Source organism: Mycetomoellerius zeteki, unplaced genomic scaffold (assembly GCF_001594055.1).
Source record: "Mycetomoellerius zeteki isolate Tzet28-1 unplaced genomic scaffold, Tzet1.0 scaffold287, whole genome shotgun sequence".
Lineage (NCBI taxonomy): Eukaryota > Metazoa > Arthropoda > Insecta > Hymenoptera > Formicidae > Mycetomoellerius > Mycetomoellerius zeteki.
The window spans coordinates 110,251-134,829 of NW_017257268.1; the positions used below are offsets into that span (position 1 = coordinate 110,251).

Below are 24,579 nucleotides of genomic sequence, written 5' to 3' on the forward strand. Positions count from 1 at the left end.
CGTATTTTACCTCCACCAAAAATAAAGTAGCTTTATATAACCTGATACAGAACCTGAGACAAAATATCCTTTGTCATTTCTTAACCTTAACGTCTAAAGTTGGTAACATCGAATTTTGATACGTTAAACCGATTGAAGACCGTTTACACGGCTTTCGTAAAACGGTTTAGTAATGCCAAACCTGTTTCAGAAGAGGTTTGGATTTACTAAAACGGTTTTAATAACATCTGTATTAAGAGACGTTTACAGGACATCTAACACCGGTTTTAACTAAAACGGTTTTTATTAAAACGGTTTTACCAGTGCGTGTAAACGTAGTCAATAATAAGAGACTGGCATAAGTTCTAGTTGGATAGAAAATTCACAGGACGATAAGTTATAGGACGCGTTCGCAACTAGGACAGAAAAGCAGAAAAAGTAGGAAAGCAGAAGCCAATCAGAATTCGGGCTGTACTATCATCTATTATCAGCACGACTTTTGATTGGTTTCTGCCATTCCATATCCAGCCAATCAAAAATTATACCATCTATGCCAGTCTCTTATTACAGTGGCCGTGTTCAGCAGAACGTTTGTTTTGCAACTATTGGAAGTTTCCTTCGCGCTGATTGGATCATATTTTTAGATCTAGAAGAATGGTCCTATCTCAGCAGACAATCATAAAACGGTTGCAAAATTGTTGAGTCTACTGAACGCAGCCAGTGTCTCTATGGAGGGACAGTAGGCAGCGCTCGTAGGAATCGACTCGAAATGTGCAGATTTTTGCGAGCACTGCTCTATGCGATATCTATCGATTTTACAAATTTCTAACCTGAATAGTTGTTAACTTCAACGGTTATTATCTCGGTCTACGGGGCAGAGCGTCACTTTTTGTTGCCACATTCGTTCATTTCAAAAACGCATCGAGTGAGCCTAATTTCGTCAAAATCGATGAGAAAAGTAGAGTTCTTAAGTATTATCAAAGTACGTTTACTGTTAAGTTGCGCGCGCAGAGAAGGATAGGTTGCCCCGATATTTTGCCTCTCGCACCGTTCTGCCAAACTCAGATATATACTATATGGCCGGTATGCCGTACGCTGGCTCCATGGGACTTCACCTTGATGGCTGCATTCAGCAAAGAAAGCAGCTTTGCACTGTTGTGCAATTCTTGAATATGATTGGTTTATACATTTAGATCCAATGAGGAATTAAGGGCAAGACCAATCATATCAAAGAATTTTACACAGTTGCAAAGCTGCTTTTTCTACTGAACGCAGCCGATGTTATGCTGGATTCACACTGCATCCGATTTTCATCGTACGAATCAGCATAACATCGGCTGTGTTCAGTAGAAAAAGCAGCTTTGCAACTGTGTAAAATTCTTTGATATGATTGGTCTTGCCCTTAATTCCTCATTGGATCTAAATGTATAAACCAATCATATTCAAGAATTGCACAACAGTGCAAAGCTGCTTTAATCCAGCATTAGGCTTGGAAGGGATTAATTGCGCAAACTGTGGGTGCGGTATACTTGGTACTACAAATACATCGAAGCGTTTGATTGACCAATCGGAAGAAAGAATTTTACTAATTGATCAATCAAAAAATACTTTGAAGAGTTAAGTGGACCGTAGTTTGTATAGTCGGGGCTTAAAAGGTTGCAACATTTTTTTTCGATGAGTAACGTAGCCTACTCATCGAGCGATTGGTTCTTACTTGTCGATCCATGAATAAGAACCAATTGCTCGGTGAGCAAGCTGCATTCCGAAACCCATCGAAAAAAATGTTGCAACCTTTTTGACCCTGACCGTACAATATGCCAGATACCCAGGGAAAACAAGAAAATAAATATTATGTCAATTTGACGTCATTGTGATTATTGACCGAATCTACATCATTTTTTCGTCATGATTCAGTCAATATAATGTCAAATTGATATTATTTCGACTTTCTGTTCTCATTGGATAACTAAGCTATCTGGAGATGCTGTCTTCTTCGAAACTCTCTTTGCCAAGGTAACTGTGGAGAGTTCTTTGCCATTGTATTATATTTTTCATAAGAAATAATCGTGCTGTTTTCGCTTTCATCTTTTCCTACAAGAATCAAATAAAAAATATTTAATATATATAAAACAAAATAAGATTAGAAATGTATGCAAAACCATCATTATAATCTAATATAAAATAATTTAACATACATGTAATTACAATACTTACAGACATTTTCCACCTTTTTAATACTCCTTTTAGTTGAAATTTTTCAATATTATTCTTAATCGCTAGTGATCACTGGTAATTGACAGTACGAAAAATTTCCGTTTCCGAAAAATATGTCCCATGGGGAGCCAAGCTACTTAAAATCGGAACGGAACGATGCTGATTGGTTGTTCCTACCACTTTACCTTTCTGATTCCGTGTTCCGATTCCGTTTTCCGTGCCCATGGGACAGCACCCTAATTATAAGAGCTGAGAGATTTATAAGTGTTTCGATAGATGACGCGGATCGACAAACACATGAACACATTCTTATGTTGAGATGCAAGAGACCAAGCAAGAAGCAGCTGCGAGAAGTAACATTCATCTATTTCGGAGAAAAATTATCGCTGGAGAATCGTGTGCAAAATTACACAATTTAACAGCAGCCTATGTTGATCAATGCTGATATTAATCTCATACTACTAGATAAATTACTTATCTATGTAACAAGCTTGCGAACTTGAACGCTGTGCATTACTCAATGAATTTAATGGGATGTTAGTTGGCGAATAACATATTCCTTATTTATATTAATCTGATTTGAATTAAAACGTGGCTAAAGTAGACAGTCGCTCAAACGCAGTGATTTGGTCTTTTACAAAGGTGGTTCTTTATTACTCGAAGAAAATTTTCGAAATTCGAACATAAAGTGAATTAATTTTATATGTTACAGTTGTAAAGATGACAGTATATCAGAATGACGTGCCATATTTAATGTAAAGATAATTTGTTTGATAATTAAGAAATCAAGAGAGAAAGAGAGAGAAAGAAAAGAAGAATAACATCCAAACACGCAATAAAACATTCTTACAAGAATGGACGTAGCTAGCAATTAAACACAAAGCATTGTGCTAGTGTCGAGTTTATGTTATAAGGTATTATCATTTTGCTTGATATTTATCTGTATATACTTGTTAATGAAAATAACTCCAAATTGCCCAATTTGTTGATAAAAAGAAAGTTAAAATAGAGTTACTATATATATACATTATTATCTTTGGTATTACTTTTGAGGCTTTCACAGATTTTTTCAGAAGTGCCAAAGGATTTGTGGGTTATCGCTGTGTCATGATCCATTGCTAATGCCAATGTTTCATGAACCTTGCCTCAGTATCAGTGTGTTCCTCGGTCTGATAAAGTGAATGAAGCAAGTTTTACAAAACATTTAGCATTAATAATGATGACATGGCGATAATCAGTATATCCTTAGTATTATTATATATTTATAAAAATACTGTATGTAAATATAACATTTTTAATACATGCAGAGAATGATCTAATCAATTTTTTTATAATTTTCATATAACTTATAATAACTTATAATTTCATATAACATATAACTTCTTAAACCAATTGTATAGCAATTAATTTATATTTTTCTCTGTGAATATAGAGACTGTGGAAACATAAAATTGTATATTTATTTGTTAGGTTTATTAAGACATTAATAGCCAACTTTAATCTACAGATTAATACAAAGTTTCCAATGATGTTTTCGTCTGGCCTTAACTGTAATCTCTCCTTCCCCAGTTGTTTGGGTTATCCACAAGATAGTGAGGAATTGATCCCAAAAATGGCACGTGAGCCAATCATTCTTAATGTTTATGACATGGTAAGTTACTGTTTTCAATGTATTATAAGTAAAATGAATATTATTATGAATCGCTTCGTCAAATGATAATTTTTATAAATTTATTCATGATTAATCAATTTTCTATAAGAGCCAAACTATTCTACTCATAAAAAGAATATATAATCTGACACTATGTTTTTAGACACATTTGATTTAATTTATTATATGTCCTGTTGTATATAGTATTGGATAAATGAATATACTACACCTATTGGTCTCGGTGTATTTCATTCTGGAGTGGAAATATATGGAACAGGTATGTATTATATATTTAAGAAAAAGCAAGTATGTACAATTATGAAAATACAAAACTTTGACAATACATTAGATATATTTCTGCTGTAGAATATGCATATGGTGGTCATGCTCAACCAAAAAGCGGCATTTTTGAAATTACTCCAAGAGTAGCTGATGAACTAGGCGAACAGTTTAGATATAGGTAAAGTTTTTATATAAATATAAATCAAGCATATGTTCTCTCAAGTACCATGAAAAATCAATGGAATTCTTTTATTTTATAGACAGTCTGTTCACATTGGATATACAGATTTTACGGAAGAAGATGTTTCAAGAATTATTACGGAATTAGGCAAAGATTTTAGAGGAGACCGTTATCATCTGATGAATAAAAACTGTAATCACTTCAGCAGTCAGTTCACATTGGTGCGTTGCTTTTTTTAACAATATTAATGAGCAAATTGTATGGAAAGTACAATGGAACTCAATACAATCTATTTCAGATTCTATGTGGACAGGAAATACCTGGTTGGGTAAATCGTCTGGCTTATTTTAGTTCATGTGTACCGTTTCTCCAACGTTGTTTGCCAAAGGAATGGCTAACACCTGATGCTTTACAACATTCTTTAAGTCAAATTAGTCATCACGAAAGTACACCACCATCGGATACTTCGTTGTAACATTTGGCTAACACTATTGAAATGCACGGTCTAAAATGCCGTAGAAGTTATACATTTTAGATAATTAAACATTGTGAAAAAAAATGTTAATTAGGACTGATTATATTGCCAAGATTTAAAAACTTGAGAAACCTGAGAAACTGAACCGTCAAGACAAGGTACAAATTTGATATTGTACACTTGAATGCGACTGCTGATAATTAGTACCGAAAAAATTGCCTTTGCTGCAGCATGTTGTTTCCTAAATGGCGATCCACATGGTCGCATGTGTTCTTTGTTAAATAATACAGTCAAGATATGATAGTTACATAATGAATAGATAATTATGCATAAAAATTTAAACCATAATGAGCAGAAAACTCATTTGCCGATAAAAAAAGAAACTTGTTATATTAGCAAGACGTGTATATTGAAATAATTTTTTTATAAAGATTCTTATTTCTTATGCTTGTAAAACCGTAAAGCAGTATGTTTTAAGATATAATGCATGCACATAAGTCAGATAAATATACATTATATATAAGACATTGTATGCAAATGATTTAAATATTTTATGATCAATTGTTTTTCTATAATTAACTTAAACACGTACACGCACATACTCGTACTTACACAGAGATACGTAAATAAACTTCTGCATAAGTCTTAATACAGTTAACACTATATATTATTTTTAATCAGCTGAACTTTTCCTTATATAAATTTGATTTTACCTTTTGTACCTTCTGTTATATGAGCTCCCTACAATAAGCCACTATTTAAGCCTTAGCCCGCAAACACAATAGATGTAGTAAGCCTTAAACCTTAAGAAATTGTTTCTTACAGATGAATGTGAGAAGAATAATCGAGTATAATTGGTCAATTCCTTAAGGCTTAAGGCTTACTACACCTATTGTGTTTGTGGACAGATTTAAAGTTTAGGTAATGGCTTGTCGTAGAGCCCATTCTATTATCTCTTGGTTTATTACTCGGGGTCAATTGTACACGCGTGGCATTTCTATATTTTACATATATGCATTAAATTATTAAGTAAGAATTGAAAAATAGATTAAAAATAGAGAAATTGCTCTTTATTCGATAGATTAAAAATATACAAGCTCGAATATAATTAATTTATGAGATACATGAACAAATATCTTTAATGAAACACTAAATAATGAATGTATATTTTTTGTCGAATAAACGAATTTTCTGATTTTAATTTATACAAAATATGTCGAAATAAATGAACTAACGAATGAGAAAGAGGAAACATTTTTTTATTGATTTGAAATTGACTTTTATTAATAAAAGTATAAAAATAAAATATCAATAGTTTTTTAATTATTGAATCAAGTTTTGAAGAATCACAAATAGATAATAAATTTGAATTACCGTAATTACAGTTGATATATCCTGTTTTAATAGAATTTTAATTTGAGAAATTTAATTAAAAGATATGCAATATTGGTTGTAAAAATATGATGAATTGTATCCTTCGTATATATTAAAGAAACAGCTATTTCAATTTTTTTTTCTACAAAATTTGATTTAGGTATACAAATTTAAGCCATTTATTCTATAAATTTTCTAGATAAGGCATCTTTCTAGATGAGCATATCTAAATATTAATAATTTAACATATAATTTTGATAAATTTAAGATTTCTAGTCCAATTCTATCGAATTGTGGCATACATTCAAAGCAAGAAATTACATGTCGAATTACAATTCAATTTCCATTTATAATTCAATGCAGTGGTTAGCTTATAGTGATAGATGATGAAGTTTTAATGATATTTTGCGATGCAGATGGATAGCTTTTCATATATCTTATGTAAAGAAAATGTCTCTTCTCTTTGCGAAAGTACATCTTTATTTCATTTCTTATTTAACCACACATACACACATATTTATATGATTAATTAGAATTGCTATAGTTAAAGAAAATGAAATTGACTTTTTTTTTCTTTGTAGTATTCGTTGTATGATGTAAACACATTTGTAATAATTAAGTAAAAATAAGTATTTGTAATAATGCATTTAATATATGTATATAAAGATATCAGAATCAAACCGGAGCTACACCAATGCATTATTTGAATAAATGTTCTCTTTATTCTTACTTGAAATAATCTTAAAATATAGATATTATTATTGGTTCAATATCAAAAGAAGCATTGATTTGTGATTTCACACAACAAGACTAGGTACTGATTCAAAATTAAGATATGCAAGGTATGCATCTTTAAAAATATGTACAATCTACATATTGTTTAATTATTTATGATTTAAATTAATATTAATTCAATGTTAAATGTATTCTTATTTTAATTTTATCACATAGCAGTCTAACAAAATAATTAATGATTTTATATCAATTGGACAAATTTCATGCAAATTAAAAAATGTGTGTATGTGTGTGTGTGTAGTCAGTAAGTACATAAGTATACACACACACATGCACACACATACTTACTAATTTTTCTAGCAATTCTTCGTTTACTAGTATTTCAAATTTATATATATATATATACAGGGTGTTTCCAAATTAAATGGCAAAACTTCGGGAGCGTGTAGAGGAGTAAAAAACTAAGAAAAAAAGTCCTATAGACATATGCTCCTTTTTGCTTTGTTTCGCAGGAAATCACGAAAAAAGAAAAAAATATATTTAATTTATTATTTTAATTATTAAATACGATTCCCTGCCTGCAAATCTCTTCGTAACGCTGCTTGAAATCGGTTGTTTTCTTGTCGAATTGAAAATGTTCCAGTCTCTCGCAATCTATTAAATGTCAACATAAACACTCTTCGGTTTGGCACTCTTCTGTTTGGAAATCGTCGTGCATATTCTCGCACCGCCTTTAAAGCATTACCGTTGCAGAAACCGTATACAAAAACCATATCAGCATATTCACTATTAGAATACGTACGCGGCATATTGCAAAAGACAAAATTCATCTACTGTTAAAGGCTTTCAAAGAGCGACTGACAAATTCATAACAGAAAGTGGAAAATGTAATCAAATATGTCGGTGCTAGATATGGCAAGAAATGTAAACATTTTTTTTCGATTTCTCTGAAACGGAGCAAAAACGAGCATATGTCTATAGGACTTTTTTTCTTAGTTTTTTACTCCTCTACACGCTCCCGAAGTTTTGCGATTTAATTTGGAAACACCCTGTATATAGAAGAAAAATTAGGATTTCTCTCCACTTAATTTACATTTGTTAATTAAATTCATTTTATAAATATATTTTAGCTAGCATAAAATTTTTGCATTAATTCTAATATCCGATCGTATAAAAGAGTTTTTACGTTGATTGCCCATATATAATCTGCATGATTAAAGAGTTCGTGTGGAACTTTTTCGATTAGAAGAACATTTGGTAAGCGTTTGTCAAGTTCAAACACATTCTGAAAATCAAAAATGTAATGAAAGAACAGTATTAATAACGAGATAATTTAAACATATTCAGAACAGAAAATAAATTATCTATATAAATGAACTGTTTTTCTTTTTATTTATGTTTCTTTTATTTTGCATTCCATTAGATTTTTTATATCGTTAACAATTAATTACGTGATGACCATTTTGTTATATTCATATACAAAATTTTGCCATTTTATGAATAAAAATTAAGCAATTAAAAACTAAATTTTCACCTGTTTTGCGGCAACCATATCATTTTCTGCGTAAAATAAAATCATCGGAACAGTAATCTTTTTGACATCATAACTTGGAGGTGTTTCCTGTTTATATCGTTTACAATTTTCAGCTGTTCCATAATCATAGTTTCGAAAATCATCTACAACAATCGATATTAATCGTAAAAATATCTGAATATGTATTCAAATCTTAAAAGTACATTTGTAAAAAAAGGATTAAATTTTTATATATTTATACAATTAAATTATTATATATACAATATATATATACATATACAGGGTATCTCGTAAGTTTTTGCTAATCGCTTTTGTATAGATAGAGCGGACTAAATTGAGTCGAAAAGGATTCCCCTCTGGCGAAAAAAAATTTTACGAAAAAATACAGAAAAACTACATAGATTGAGACAAAATCTTAGAAATTCTTAATTCTTCGTAGATATTCATAGTGAGACGTAGAGTGAGATTTTTGTCTTAGACCCAGTTTCACAACTCACGGTTAACTCTTAATCGAGGTTCAACTTATTCACTGTCTCTTTCCAATTTTAGAATTGGAAAGAGATGAGAAACAAGTTGAACCTCGGTTAAGAGTTAATCGTGAGTTGTGAAACTGGGCCTTAGAGATTTTTAGTTTTTCGTAGATATTCATAGTGAGACGTAGAATGGCATTGTTTGAGGGGGGGTAGTGGAGAGAGAGAGAGATTTCTAGGTTTTTTAAAGAAACAACGTCGCTCTACGTCCCACTACGAATATCCATGAAAAATTAATAATTTCTAAGATCTTGTCTCAATCTATGTACTTTTTCGTAAAACTTTTCCGCCAGGGCCTCTACCATTTTGCAATTTTTGCAATGGTTAACGAGATATTAATTACTAAAAATCGCTGAAAATATATTCGCTAAAAAATCGACGTGACCTTGACCTGGTCTTGGCGACGCCACCCAAGGTTAAATCAATGGTACCTTCTTATGTCCCCCTCCGAACCATACAACTTTTGTTTGAAACATTTTTCCGTATTTATCTACCATAGTTTTCGAGAAATCCTGGAGTGATCAAATTATCACATTACAGTTGTATAAAAATCTTCGAATTGACTGAACGGAATATCCTTTTACAGGATTAAAGTAGACGCAAAATTAGGAGGTGGTGCTTGGATTTTATACTAAAATCGAAAGAATGTTAAAATATTTTTAACTTTTTTTCGATTTTAATACAAGGTCCACCGCACCACCTTCTAATTTTGCGTCTTTAACCCTGTAAAAGGTTTTTTTATTCTGTTCAGTCAATTCGAAGATCTTTATACGACTGTAATGTAATAATTTGATCACTCCAGCATCCCCTTGATGCATTATTTAAAATTGGACACCCTGTATATGCACACAAAAATTATAAATTAATTTAGATTTTTCAATATCTTATTTTAAATGATGAAAAGCAATGGAAATTTTTATTGCTCCATTATACTTTAGAATATTACTTTATACAAAAGGAAATACTCACTCATTATATGAGCATTTTGGTAATAATGGCCTAATGTTTGTACAGAAGTACCGGCTGGAAAATAGGAAAGCAAATCTGGCAGAGTTGTCTATAACAGAAATAATTCATACGGATGAAAATGTCATAGCATAATTAATAAATGGAAGAGGACAGGAGAAGTGGATATAGTCTTTCTCTCATCTCTCTCTCATAGTATACATTTATGTAACTATAAAAAGTTAGAAAATTTATATAATATAATAAAAGGTATTTATACACACACATTATACACATTATATTTGTTTTATGTTTAATGTTTATGTATTATGTAATAAAACTTACAGTGTTGAGTTGTGTTGGATCACGACCGACGATAAAAAACAATATAGTGATGCAAATAAATTGAGTCATTGCATTATCATTACACAATAGTCTTGCTATTGTAACAGTCGTTAAAGATTGTGGTAAAATATCATATATTTCACGTTCTCTTAGAACTTCCTGGAACATACAAAAGAAACATTCAAGAGTATTAGCTCATAATAGCTAACAATATTTTTAGCACATTAAGGCCCGATTGCACTAACGTTACTTTGACTTTGAGCAAGCTTAAAACTCTCTGTCTCTATCTGTTTTTCACTTTAAAACGAGACAGAAAGAGTTTTAAGTTTTGCTTAAAGTCAAAGTAACGTTGGTGCAACCAGGCCTTAGTAATAAAAATAAATAATTGTTTAATTTTCGATTGTATTTTCAACATTACTGCTTGTAATAAAAAGTCGCAAGTTTTGGCATTTACCTTTACTATTGGAAAACTGTTAAGAATTCTGCTAAATGTAGGTGTTACTTCCATCCAAAAAGCAATTGGAGCCAGACAAATAGCTATTTTTATTTTTATATTATATTCCGGTTTTGTTGACAGAAGACTAAATAATGAAGTAGTCCCCATCGAATGACCGATATAATATAAATCTTTTTGATCTGTATAATTAAAAATATAATTGAACATAGCCGGCAGATCTTTTGTTCCAACCTCGTGAAAGCTGAAAATAATAATTATAATATATTTTACAAAAAATATTTGCTTATCTCCTCTTCTCTTTAAGAAATGCACATAATTAATTTACAGTGAAAAAGTGATCGATAAAACATTTATAATCTTGATAAAAATTGGGTACGAGAATATTATGAAAACTTTAAGGAGATGTTGGTGTGATGAAAATTACAGTAGTGTACTAAAAATCTTCGAACTTTGCTTTGCGCGGATCGCAAAATTTTTTTTTTACAGATTAAAATACGCACAAAAGGAACATGTGATGCAATCAATTTCACAAGAAAATCGAAAAAAATTAAAAAATTCACTTACTTCGTTCTCTCGTACAGGAGATTAATACATTTGCTTATTATAAAAGATTTATAGTTCATATGTAAGTAAAAAAAAGGCTGCATTACACATGGATTACTTGAAAAAAATTTTGTAATTCGTGAAACCAGTTCAAAGATTTTTAGTGCACTATAATTCGAGCAATTCTCGTCACGTCAGTATTCCCTTAATGTTCAAAAAACGTGTTGTATATATTTTTCCTTAGTTTCATATCATTATATCTATATTGCACATTTCCTTTAGAAATTTCTGACTATGTATATTACTTAACAAATATACTCTATTCATTAGAAGTAATGATTACCATAATTGTTTTACTTCAGTACATAAAATCATTCATTTTTAAACAGTATTTAAATCGCCTATATGAAATTATAGCCCCCCACTTTTAAAATTAACGTTTTGAAAATTGTACTAAATTGTGCTAGGTGCTAATATTGAGCTAAAATATTATCTTTAAATAATGATAATAATAGAAGATATGACAAAAAATAATTTTGACAAATCTGAAAACTAACGTTTACATTAGAATCAATTACTCAAATGGCATAAAACTGCATATCTCAGTTATGCTAGCCTAACACAGCACAACCTTCAAAATCCTCAGCAAAACGACATTAAGGGCATTTTACTCTTAATTTATACTCACGGCCCGGGTCTTTGCGCTCGGCTTTTTTGTTCATAAATTGAATTTATAATGTTTCGATGTCGACAATCACTCTAAAATCTTTGGAGTGAAATCTAAGGATGCCGTCACATACAGCCAGTAATCCGTAATTTGCACCGGATGTCTGCAAAAGTTACTAGGTATTGCGTCCATAATGGATGCGGTCGAGTTGTCGCTACGAATGTTTCGAAGCATTTGATTAACCAATCAGAAGAAAGAATTTCACTCATTAACTAATCAAAAAATGCTTCGAAGCATTCGTAGCGGCAACTCGACCGCACCCAATATTACGTGTTTTACCTCTTTATGTCCCATAAAGCCGTAATCCCATGAAATTTCCGTAAAAATTACTAGTTATTACCAGTAATTCTTTTCCTAATTTTATCTATTTGACTAAATTTGACGATTTAATTAAAACTTTTGTTATAATCAAAATATATTCTGTAATTTTCTTATAAAATAAAGTAAAAATGAATAGTATAACTTCTTAAATAAAAAATATTACATTTACACGTCCGCATTTTACGGCCTATGGGACACAAGGAGCATGTAAGCACGCAACGCAATTGCACTCCGACGTCAAACCAAAATAAACGTGCCATAACCTACCTTTAATTTATATATAGTGATTAATTTGTTTGACAACAATTTTAAAATTAAAAGTGCATAATGAATCTTTGATATATGTTATTAGTGCAAATACAACAAATGGTCTGTTTTCTGACGTGTACTATACTGCACTAGAACTCTTTTTTCACGTAGTTGCGAATTACGTGAGAAATATCTGCCGTATATACGCAATCCCTAGATGCTTTTGCGGGCATCCGGTGCGGATTACAGATTGCGGACTGTATGTGATGGCATCCTAACTCTAAAGAGTGAAATCTCACTCTTAAAAATTGACAATTGAGCCACTTTTTTCAATGCTGGTTCAATTGTCATTCTTTAGAATTAAATTTCACTTTAAAAATTTCAGAGTGATACTGTATATCTGAATTATGCTAGCCTAACACTAGTCAGTATACAATCTTCAAATTCCTCAGCACAATGATATTAAGAGTACTTTACTCTTGCACACAGCTTTTGCCGCTCGACTTTTCTATTTTGGTGAATTTTTAAAAAATATCCTTTGAATAATGTTTCTTTAAAATAATTTTTAATGTAATGTTTTACCTAAACTGCCAGAATTTAGGATCGTATATCGTCATATTCACGTGCGATCTACAGTAAGAATTTCCTCTCATATTTCCAAGCCATACATCATATCCTTGATCTGCCAGTAAGAATGCTACAACACAAGATAATAAATTAATACACTATATATGTAAGATGTGCAAAATTCAACAAAATATAAATGTGTATCATGATTTTTCTAAAAATCAATATTAATTATTTACATTAAGGGACCTCTCTCCAATAATCTCGACCTTGACATATGTTGTCAAAGTCATGACCCTGAGTGACCTCCAACAGATTTTAACTGTCGCTCATTATTCGTTAAAAAGTTATTATTAACAGTCAAAGTTAGTAATTATTTCCCTGCTTTGCATGAAAAGTCAGATAACTTTAAACAGAAAGAAAGGTATGGATGAATTCAAGGAATACAACTTTCCACGCAAAGCGACTTTCACCCCACCTCCCTCCTGCCAAGGGGCGCGCGATTTTCAACGCGAAGATGGAATGAATCTCGCTTCGCGTGGAAAGTCGCGCGCCCCTATAATATACGCTACTATATAAAAATAAAAATTATATGAAAAAGTAACGTTTTCAAAGAAAATTTTTGTTCTTAAAGCGGGAAATATAATTTAAAACAGAGAATTTTTGTTCTATATAGTAGAAAAAAGACGTTATTTTTTTTAAACTTTTCTTGTTAATAACTTTTTAACGAATATGTTATCAAGTTCATGACCCTGAGTGACCTGCAACAGGTTTTAGTCGTCGCTCGTTAAAAAATTATTAAAAAGTAAATTTAAAAAAAAAACAAAAATTCTCTGCTTTAAAATATAGGCCCACTCCATCTTCGCGTGGAAAGTTGCGCGCCCCTTGGCAAGGAGAGAAGTAGGGTGAAAGTCGCTTCGCATGGAAAGTTGTATTCCTTGAATTCGTCCCCCTCATACCTCTCTTTCTGTCTAACAAGAGGAGGCTCCAGAGTGACCCTCACCGATTTCAATGAAACTTGGCAAAATTGTAGAGTGTATTCCCCTGAATAAGAATCATCCCCCATTTGGACGTGGACAGTTTATTGTTTCCGAGATATTTTAATATTAAAGTTGATAACGGTATTTTCTTTAGAAAACGCAATAATTTCCTTTAGAGTTTATTAAAACGTTCCTACTCGCGAGTATTTGTAGCGTAATGGATATAATAATAATCTTCCTGTACAGCACAGAATTTACAGCAATATTGTTGCAAAATCTCTGCAATAATATACAAAAGTTGCAGCAATACTGTTGCAACATTGCAGCAACATTGCATGTTGCAACAATATTGCGGAGATTTTACAGCAATATTGTTGCAAATTTTGTGTTATATGGAGAGGTTGTTATCATATCCACTACACTATAAATACTCGAGCATGAACGTTCAAATAAACTCTAAAGGAAATGCTGTTATTAATTTTAATATTGAAATATCTCGGAAACAGTAGACTGTTTACGCCCACATGGGGGATGATTTTTATTTAGGGGAACATACTCTACAATCCTGCCAAATTTCATTGAAATCGGTAAGGGTTACTCCGGAGCCTCCCTTCGTAAAGTTATCTGACTTTTCATGTAAAGAAGAGAAATAATTACTAATTTTGACTGTTAATAACTTTTTAACGAATAACGAGCAACGGCTAAAACTGTTAGAGGTCACTCAGGGTCATGACCTTGATAATATATGTCAAGGTCAAGATCATTGGGGGGAGGGCCCTAATGCAAATATTTACCACATCAATTTTTCTAAGCATCCAAAATATCATTATATTTTATGACTTGTAAAACCTTAATATATGCCATGCTTTAAAATGACTAAACTTCACATTCTATTTAATTTCATTTAAAATTAAAAGATAACTAAAGCTCCATTATCTCTTTGCACCTCTTTGAAATCTAACTTATGTGTGAAAAACATTTTTATTTTTAACAGTATACGGCTTGTGAATGTGTTTATATATTAAAATAATCTACTAAATACTATCACTTTGGCATTTTTATAATAAATAAAATAATTTTAAAAAAAATTTAAGAACGCATTTATATAAAAAACCAAGGTATTAGTAATTTCAAGTTTATAAGATTTGAAAGTAAAATCTTTTTCACAAAAGTGCTGTATGATAAAATTTTAAAGCACACAGTGTTTTGAATATATTATAATACCATACATATAATAATAAGTACACACCAAGATCTTTACCAGGTCCGTGCAATATCCAGCTATCAGATGAAGCCAAAATACCGTGTTGAATAAAAACAATTTCCTTTTTTCCCTTATTGTTATCCAATAATGGACTTCCAGGTATCCTGTGTATTATCAAATTATAACCATCCTCTGTTGTGACATTATGTTCTTCAGCGGGATAATCATGTTGTTCTACCATGCCAACCTATGTAAAAGAATAGTATGTGACATCCATGGGATATCGTTGTTTCATCTCTATGATTTATTGTTCTAAATGTCAAAAAATTTATACAATATTCAGAGACTGTTAGTTTAACGATGATAATTTAAAACGGTCAAGTTGTGTATATATAAAATAAAATAAATTTAAATAAACTTAAACTATATATTTATCACAGAGCTGCAAGGATGAAATGAACTTAATACACATAAAATGCATTCAATATAATTAAAAAAACAATTTTTACACACGAAATCCAATATTTTTGCGTTATCTATTCTTTCAGTTCGATCCATTCTTCTTACTCTCACCAAACCAGGTTCTTTAGGAAACAGAAAACTTATAAAATCGTTTTGAAGAAAAAAGTTCTGCCGGGATTGTGATTTTCCTTCTGAGAATGTCATAATAATTATAAACGCAAACAGAATAGATTTTATATTTGATGTCATCATATCAACTTATTTGCAACTCTAAATTGCAAAGTAGATTGTGAAAAGACTTAACTGTCACTTAAATACTTTCATGGGACAACTTGCTCTTGCGCAGTCTGCAATGAGAAACAGATGCGATAACTAATAATAGTAATAATCGACACTCATTTAAATGTATTATTTTAACAGTTTTTCTTTGGTGTTTTGGAAGAGTATTTTGGAAAGCTCTCGAGATAAGCTACAAGAATATGTAATAAAAAATAGGGGTTTCCATTTAAAAAAACATTAATGAACTTGACCTGATTTTGACAAGGTCACTCAAGGTCAAGTCTACATTTCCATCATGTGTCCCCCTTCAAGCCACACAATTTTCGTTCGAAAAATTTTTCAATAAAATCATCGATTCGCGAGATAATCGATCATATCACTTAAAATGAAACACCTTTATAATTATATACAATTATATAAAATATGTCCATTTATATACAATTATATAAAATTATATATATTTTTATACAATTATATATAAAATATTTTTTTCCGGGTTATAAGAATATTTTTCATATCCAAGATATTTTATGCTAATATATTGTTAATTTAACATGTAAAGTAGGTATTCCATAAAAAATACTTTTCTAGACGACCTTATTTTGATATTAATATTCTTTTGCATTTTACATATATTTTTAAATGCATTTCGAAAGATAATTTGTATATACAAGAAAATGCCAATAAGTTTTTTCAATAAAATTTTTAAAAAATTTATAAATAACCTCCATAAATATTTCAGATTAATTCTACCGTTTTCTCGTTTAGTACAATTCTTTAATAAAAAATTGACTTAAATTCTACGTTTATAACTTATAACAATATGCGTATTCACCATTTACAAACCTAATGTTAAAATCTTCTTTCCATCGTTAATTTATCGTCGAAATATGTAACGCATACATATTGTTAAGAAAATTAAAGAAAATTAAAGGAAACTTTAAGTCTTTAGTCGCGTATGACAGACAAGTATTACGATAATGATTTACATGCTTATCGCAGTCCACGTATATTCCACAAAGAGCATGCGTCTAGTACAAGAGACAACATAGAACTAACGAAGTGACCAATTGCGTTCCTCAAAATATATACTCTTATCAGTAACGTGTACAGTAACGAAACTTGAGATTTTCACCCTTCCATTTTTTTTTCTTTTCACTATTTCAAATATAATTATACAAATTTTCAGAATCTTTTTAGAAATCTTTTTTTTTCACTCTCTATTCCCTTAATAGAATAAACATTTCAAAATGCCAAAATATTTTAACGCAATAATAAAAGTTATAACAAATAATATAATATATACTACGCATTGCAAAAAATTATGTTTCCTCTTATCAAAAACTTGTATACAGAGTTTTTGTTTCTTAAAATTATTTATTCTTAGTACATTGCAATATTAGCGTTACAATTTCTAGCTTTGTTACTACATTAATTAATATTAAGTAATTTATATTAAGGAAACATACAAAAACCTTGAATATTAAGGACACAAGAAGTATTTCTGTAATCTTATCAATTGACTTTTATCCTTTAATACTTATGCATTAGAAAAGTCAATAATGACGCACATGACAATTGTGGAACTTGAACTCATTATTGTCTGACTGAGAGTGACTGATCTTTTTGTGTTATTAACAAACTAGACAAACAAAATAAATCAACTACAAATAGTATTATATAAGTTTTTTGTTCACTTACTACTATTTCAGATTGTGACGTCAGAAGTGCGAAAAAACACAATAAAAATTTTTGCAAAATATATTAATATGGAAATGTTCAATCAAACAACATTAATTTACAACGATTGATAGAACCGACTTGTAAAATATATCGAAAACTATCTTTTTGTTTCGTTAATAAATAAAACTATGTATCTGGAAATGAATTGTGTATAACCAAAATGAAATAAATGATTTAATTTCTCCTCAAAATAAAAAGATAGTTTTCACTATAAAACTATTCCATTGGCATTCTTCGGCATAAGTTTATAAGTCTTCTAAATATTATTTTATTAAAAAATATTTCTATGTATAAAAATATTTCAAATATATATAATTTACAAGAATCTTTATTGCGTCTTCTTGCTTTTGAGTTACAATCTGAGATAGTAGTGATGAGCACACAAAAAATAGGAGTTTTAATGTATGTGTAAATACCCAAAAAATAATTTGAACTATTAAAATTTAAACTGAGTCAGTTTTTAAATAGTTTATGAGAGAAGCTACTACATTCAATTAAACACCCAATGTTTTAAATAAATTTTACAAATTTTATTTTTCATATTTGATTCCTTTATCTTATAAAATACAAGAAAATAACTGGATCGGATGTCGCCCATACATACAGTTAACTTTAATTTCTCTTAGAATTTTATATTCTTATATCTGTAGACTTACAGATATAAAATTACTGTATTTTTTTATGTTCATAACTATCTACATTCAAAAAAACTTAAAAAAAAAAAAAAAAACAATTAATATGTAAAGGGTTACGAGCAAAAAGCTAGATATTGTTTGCTAAAATTTAATAATCTATTTAAACGTTCAAATAGACGTTTCGACCACTTATTGGGTCATTATCAATATTGAATAAACAAATTATAAGAATTACCCTAAAAAAAAGGTTACATTTCGATTTTGCCGTGTTAATTTAATACATTCCTTCAATAAATTACATGTATATGTTCCGAAATTAGTTCTAATGAAATTAAAAAAAGAATTACTAATCAGACGCATTATTCTCGCCCGCGTGAATTAATAAAATATTATATTATGCTCAATTGAATAAAACAATTACAACTAATATGTAAAGGGCTACGGGACCTTATTTATTGTAATTTATTGAACGATTTTATTAAATTAACACGACGAAATCGAAATGTAACAGTTTTTTTTTAGGGTAATTCTTGTAATCTGTTTATTCAACATTGATAACGACCTGATAAGTGGTCGAAACGTCTGTTTGGATGCTTAAATAGATTATTAAATTTTAGCAAACAATATCTAGCTTTTTGCTCATAGCTCTTTATATTAATTGCAATTGTTTTATTCAATTAAGCATAATATAATATGATTTTATTTAAAAAATTATTTAATTTATATTTTTATTTTAGAAATATTATACATGTGTAATCAAATAAAAATGATAAATAATCAATGCAATACCACAGTGATGCAAAATCTTTGTAAAGCATAAACGTATGTATTTATTGATGCTTATTATATCGCGCAAATATAAATCTAAACTTACATATATATACACATATATATATACATACATATTGCATTATACAATTAGTTGAAAATACAAATCGTCTTTAAGAACACCATTGTGTAATATTTAATTGTTATTTCGCATCTTGTCGGAATACTAGATGGATTAGGTATACGTCAACCAAGCAGTTCAAAGTCTTCATCAGATGTGTCGTATTGACGTTCAATGTGCTCAAAGTCCACAACTGCACAAAGAATTATATTTATATAATAATTATTTGTAAATAAATTGCACTTTTTATTTACAAATCAATTATCAATAATCTTAAAACTATTTGAAACCGACAAATATAAAGATATATGCAAATAAAGTTTCCTATTTTGATATGGATCCAAAGGCAAAATCAAATAATTTTTACATTGTTCATTACACTAATTTATAAATATGCATATAACAGATAGAAATATACCACGTTTGTTCCTGTTCTAGTAGGATCTATCTGTTTTGTTCTTTTTTAATCAATTATATTTTATGCCAAAACATGTTAGAATAAAATATAAAATGTCTCATAAACTATTAACTTTTTATTTTATCTTAACATTTTGTATTACATAAAAAATCATAGTTATATATTTCAAATATCACATTATTATATTCATGTTTAAAAGAGATTCTATATAATATTTAATCTTTTAAAATATTATACTTTTATTTACACACATTTTCTAATGAAAAAATAATACATTCTAATTATTTTTCTAATGAAAAATTTTTAAGACTATAAATTGCTGTTTATAACTACAATTATAGCTACGTTCCGTTATTCACTGTAAGTACTGAAAACCTATAGTTCACGTTACGTGTTCTATAGATTTTTAGTAGTTGCAATAAATAATGGAACGTAACCTAGATATGTACTTACAACTGGAAGCTGCTACTGCTTCAGAAACAGCATCATCTGCTGATGACCAGTGTGCTAAACGTTCTGTGCACAGCTCGAACAATGGCTGCTTTTCGGGCAAAATTAATTCCTCTTGCATTGATTTACATAGAGATTTAAATTCCTTTTCTGTAGCACAGAAGAAGCACTGAAATTTAATAGATCCATTTTTAATATGTTAATAAAATATAATCTACACAATATATCACATACAATTTGTATACATATGTGTATTTATAAAATGTAACAAAAAATGATAACAATCTAATATATTTCAAATATTTAATACGTTATACTTTTAAGATATAATTCTATTTCATATATAATATGTTAAAAATGTTATATTGTACCAATATTCTCTCCCTATCACCTCCCCTCTTTCTCTTTCTGTTTCATAGAGCAACTCTTTTTAAATTTTTATCTCTTGTTGACTTTTATAATAAAAGTCAAATCATATACTAACAAGTGCCACAGAAGGATCCATGCCCGTAATAGGAATACGACTAGCTGATTTGCAGTGATATGAAATATCCATGTCAATTTCTTCTTCGCTTATCTTGTCTTCAATATTACCTGATTTTTGAGTGGTATGAGGATCTAGATAGATCACTTCATCTCCTAAAACCAACAATTTTTTTATGCATTCGTTTTATTTTTATGTCTTTTTCTCTTCGTGAAATATGAAAATTTATAAAAATTACAAACCCACACAGCCTATAAAATACAGAGCAAGATTTGGTTTTCCTCCAATTACTCCAAGAGATTGTGAAATCTTAAATGATGTCTGAAAAGTTTTTTTTATAAATTTACAATTTGTATTTTAGATTATTATATGTATATATATTATGATTACATACATGCGCATGCACACACGCACACGCACACACAATATATAATAAACAAGGTGAGGAAAAAACCGGGAGCTCGAAATATCTCGAAAAATATAAGTTTTATAGAAAATCTTAAAGATCCTACAACTTTCATCTCAAACAGTTTTCTATAAAACATATATTTTTCGAGATATTTCAGGGTTCCGGTTTTTTTTTCTTTACTCTGTATATATACATACACACACATCTTGAAATTGGAGCACAATGGTAACATGGTTTTTTTTTTACAGCTATTTGTATCTGTATTAACATGTTAGCATTTAAATTTAATATTTTATACATGCAAAAATTCTTACTTTAAGTCCATTAATGTATACAGGATTAATTTCGCTAAGTCCAAGGCGTAGTGGGATTAATAATAACAAAGGTTTCCATTGGCTAGGTGCCCTTAGGGGAATTTCTCCGTCTGCTTCTGCTGTTACACCACCTTCTACTCTACATTGTCTCACTGTATAGTCATTAAAATTATAATGTAAAGTATATAACTGTTTAGTTGTAACATATTTAATTAGTTTCTCTCTACGCAACAATAGCAAAAGCAAATAAACTTTTATGATTAGTTTCATTTTATTTTTTATCTATTTGTAATTTTGTAAAAAACTTAAAGAAAATATACGATAAAACTAATATACACATATTAAATAATGCATTGATGTACACATATTTAATACGCTTGATTCTTAATAATAGACTAAAGACACATTTCTTGTTTAAATATATACAATTGTAACTTATTGTTACTTATTCTTTGCTATAAAATAATGTTAATACAACTAATATATACAATAACATACTTACAAATATCATTAACTATTAATGTATTGTCTAATGCAACATGTATAGTGAGAGAGCTCCATTCGTCATATACAATTAATTTTCTAAAAAAAAAAAAAAGAAAAATATTGAAAACTTCGATTTATTAAAACTTCATTGATATATATAAAATATATTTCTTTTGTAATATTTTTTGATATATAAATTTTTGAGATATTAAAGATATTTAAAATAATATTTTAAATATATAAATGCTTTAAAAAATAAAATTTTAATTTTAAAATTCCTTCAATAATACATACTTTAATACTTGTGCAATAGTATTAGGACCAAACCATTGCCCAACTTCCTTTCCTTCAGATGCACCCATCAATGCAATTTGATGGATAGAGAAAGCAGCAGCCCTTTTATCTTCAAAGCGTCTTAAAATTTTTAGATATGTGTTATTCTTTGTTTCTGGCATCCATTGCCAATCTTTACCTGTGTCACAAGTAAAATGCTATATAATAATTTAATCATTTATCTAGTTTATGTAACTTATTATATTTAATAGGATACACACAACTGGGAAGTTATTTGTATATGCAAAAATAAACTATGAAAATATAGAATGAAATTTTCTTGAAATCATTGAGAAATAATTTTGAGAATTACAAAAGTACTGTTTTTCCTTAAATGTCCAAACAATCTTTGATGGTCTTATAACACGTTGAACTTGTTTTGACAATAGAGTTTTTGCAGTAACGTAGATCCAGATATGGTGAACGCTAAAGTCATATTATCCTTTTCTTAATTAGTTGTTTCTTAATTAGAAGATAACATGACTTTAGCATTCACCGTATCTAGAGAAATAGTATTGCAAAAACTCCTTAATGACAAAGAAAAAAAAGAAATTTGACTATACATTAAATTTATTATCTACATAATTAAAATATCACATGCATATGAATGATTACCTAAATGTAATGTAATTAAAGCCTGGGCTAGAACCATTTGTCCACATCTCAACATACAACCCCAACCTTTATCAGATGTAAATGTAGAATTGCAGCCTCCAATGGGAACAAACCCTTTACGATAAGTGAACCATAGTTTGGAACGTATATCCCTGCGTATTGCATCGAGCTCTAAAATTTAACATCTTACAAACTATTTCACCAAAAATATTTACATTCTGATCATTTATTAGACCTTTTATAGCATTATACTTCCTGCCAAGGATCCAAACTGGCTCATCCGTTGGCGGTATATCTTCTGCTTCATCGGGAACATTTGGAGCAAATAGAGTATCCATTATTACTGTTTTTATAGTTAATACCTACAAAACGAAATGTCGTAATTTAAATTAAATAAAAAATATGATTGTACGTGATGAACACACAAATAAAACAAGTGTTTTATATATAAATTTAAGGATTTGAATATTGTTTATGCATGAACATATTAACAAATGTCTGAAATAAAATGTCTAATTAGTATTTCAATAGTTATCCATTGTTAGAACATTTTGCAGATTCACACACAAAGAAAACATTGTATAGTATTGCTTACAAAATTTTTATTATAAAATACAATTAATCTAATAATTTATTTGTGATTAATTTTTCAACCGTATTCATTAAGTAAAAGAGATAAGAATGGCCTGGTAACATAAGTGAGGAAAAGGTTAGGAATCAGAAAATCCGTTTGGATATGTATATTATGTGTGTGTGACACGTATGGCGTGTATATATATATATGTATATACACACACATATACGCTATCACACACCCAAAAACATTGGTCATTGCATTTGCGTTGTCTTCATGTGCGAGGAGGTTAAACGCGTCATTCAATGCAAAAAAATATTGCAACAACAAAACACGAATAGTTTATGTTTAATATGATTGATGATTGATATGCAAACGAAAGTTGAATTCGGTAATAGCGTTTCGAGTTTCAAGATTTATATTTGAGAGAGAGGTTCTTCCATCTCTTCGAACAATACAAAAACTGTTTCTATAGTCCATGGTGGAATTAATACCATGCAATAGTTTGTGTTAGAGATGGGAAAAACAGTTCTTTTTAGGCTGTGTTCCAAAATTGACTGCCAGTACTGAAAATCTATAGTGCACGTAACGTAAACTGTAGCATTTTCTGTGCTGGCAGTAAATTTGGAACACAGCCTTAGTGAACTAATTCACATGAACTAATTCACTGAAAAAACCCATTTGCCAAAACAGTTCGTCGCGAACTACCAGCGAAATACTCGCCCAAAATTTTCCCGCATGCGTTGTATCACTATTGGGTACGAAATGTGTCTAATTATTATTAGACACATAGGCTGTATTTTAAAATTTACTGTCAGTACTGAAAATCTATAGTGTTCGTGACGTAAACTATATAGATTTTCAGTACCGACAGTCAATTTTGGAACACAGCCACTATTAATGGCTGCGTTCAGCAGACTCAACAGTTTTGCAACCGTTTTATGATTATCTGCTGAGATAGGACCATTCTTCTAGATCTAAAAGTATGATCCAATTAGCGCGAAGGAAACTTCCAACAGTTGCAAAACAAACGTTCTGCTGAACGCAGCCATTGCTACTTGTATCATTCTATCTTCAATGGGTGCATTCAGTACTACAGCCGCTCACTGAGCGCTCAGTGAGCGCTTGCATCTTATTGGTATATTCCGTTAGAACTAAAAATATAGACCAAACAGATACAAGAGCTCACTGAGCG

The 24,579-nt window shown here is 29.8% G+C and overlaps 3 protein-coding genes across 6 annotated transcripts; 1 reads left to right on the plus strand and 2 right to left on the minus strand.

The window, feature by feature from the left end:
* The first annotated feature begins 2,455 nt into the window (after nt 1–2,455).
* On the plus strand, nt 2,456–5,790 carry LOC108724270 (desumoylating isopeptidase 2). Of its 2 annotated transcripts, none has more exons than XM_018450564.1 (7): nt 2,456–2,835; nt 2,906–3,107; nt 3,664–3,844; nt 4,049–4,121; nt 4,211–4,304; nt 4,387–4,528; nt 4,606–5,790. In XM_018450564.1, exons 3-7 carry the CDS (start codon nt 3,719–3,721, stop codon nt 4,780–4,782), a joined length of 612 nt encoding a protein of 203 aa, XP_018306066.1. In that variant the 5' UTR covers nt 2,456–2,835; nt 2,906–3,107; nt 3,664–3,718; the 3' UTR covers nt 4,783–5,790. The 2 variants fall into 2 exon arrangements, with proteins under 2 accessions (XP_018306066.1, XP_018306067.1); XM_018450565.1 differs by having other exon boundaries at nt 3,701–3,844.
* Nucleotides 5,791–6,428: 638 nt separating this feature from the next.
* On the minus strand, nt 6,429–17,056 carry LOC108724266 (lipase 3). The gene is made up of 10 exons (XM_018450556.1): nt 17,024–17,056; nt 15,807–16,102; nt 15,339–15,540; nt 13,125–13,239; nt 10,700–10,943; nt 10,246–10,404; nt 9,925–10,012; nt 8,426–8,568; nt 8,023–8,176; nt 6,429–6,439 (listed from the first exon to the last, which is right to left on the minus strand). Exons 2-10 carry the CDS (start codon nt 16,005–16,007, stop codon nt 6,429–6,431), a joined length of 1,317 nt encoding a protein of 438 aa, XP_018306058.1. The 5' UTR covers nt 16,008–16,102; nt 17,024–17,056.
* A 2,275-nt stretch (nt 17,057–19,331) lies between these two features.
* On the minus strand, nt 19,332–23,856 carry Atg4a (Autophagy-related 4a). Of its 3 annotated transcripts, none has more exons than XM_018450566.1 (10): nt 23,626–23,856; nt 23,046–23,172; nt 22,811–22,981; nt 22,157–22,334; nt 21,879–21,958; nt 21,377–21,528; nt 20,896–20,974; nt 20,654–20,808; nt 20,173–20,338; nt 19,332–19,494 (listed from the first exon to the last, which is right to left on the minus strand). In XM_018450566.1, the coding sequence occupies exons 2-10, from the start codon at nt 23,146–23,148 to the stop codon at nt 19,427–19,429; spliced, it is 1,152 nt and encodes a 383-aa protein (XP_018306068.1). In that variant the 5' UTR covers nt 23,149–23,172; nt 23,626–23,856; the 3' UTR covers nt 19,332–19,426. The 3 variants fall into 3 exon arrangements, with proteins under 3 accessions (XP_018306068.1, XP_018306069.1, XP_018306070.1); XM_018450567.1 differs by lacking the exon at nt 23,626–23,856 and adding an exon at nt 23,406–23,423; XM_018450568.1 differs by lacking the exon at nt 23,626–23,856 and having other exon boundaries at nt 23,063–23,123.
* Between the last annotated feature and the right edge of the window lie 723 nt (nt 23,857–24,579).

Coding starts and splice junctions, on each gene's coding strand:
- LOC108724270 (XM_018450564.1), top strand. CDS start 3,719: ATGATGTTTTCGTCTGGCCTTAACTGTAATCTCTCCTTCCCCAGTTGT. Junction 3,845..4,048: donor TTCTTAATGTTTATGACATG/GTAAGTTACTGT, acceptor TGTTGTATATAG/TATTGGATAAATGAATATAC. Junction 4,529..4,605: donor TCAGCAGTCAGTTCACATTG/GTGCGTTGCTTT, acceptor AATCTATTTCAG/ATTCTATGTGGACAGGAAAT.
- LOC108724266 (XM_018450556.1), bottom strand. CDS start 16,007: ATGATGACATCAAATATAAAATCTATTCTGTTTGCGTTTATAATTATT. Junction 8,569..9,924: donor CCAAAATGCTCATATAATGA/GTGAGTATTTCC, acceptor CGATTGTTGTAG/ATGATTTTCGAAACTATGAT. Junction 8,177..8,425: donor ATATGGTTGCCGCAAAACAG/GTGAAAATTTAG, acceptor TTTGATTTTCAG/AATGTGTTTGAACTTGACAA.
- Atg4a (XM_018450566.1), bottom strand. CDS start 23,148: ATGGATACTCTATTTGCTCCAAATGTTCCCGATGAAGCAGAAGATATA. Junction 22,982..23,045: donor GAAGTATAATGCTATAAAAG/GTCTAATAAATG, acceptor GTTAAATTTTAG/AGCTCGATGCAATACGCAGG. Junction 21,959..22,156: donor ACTATTGCACAAGTATTAAA/GTATGTATTATT, acceptor TTTTTTTTTTAG/AAAATTAATTGTATATGACG.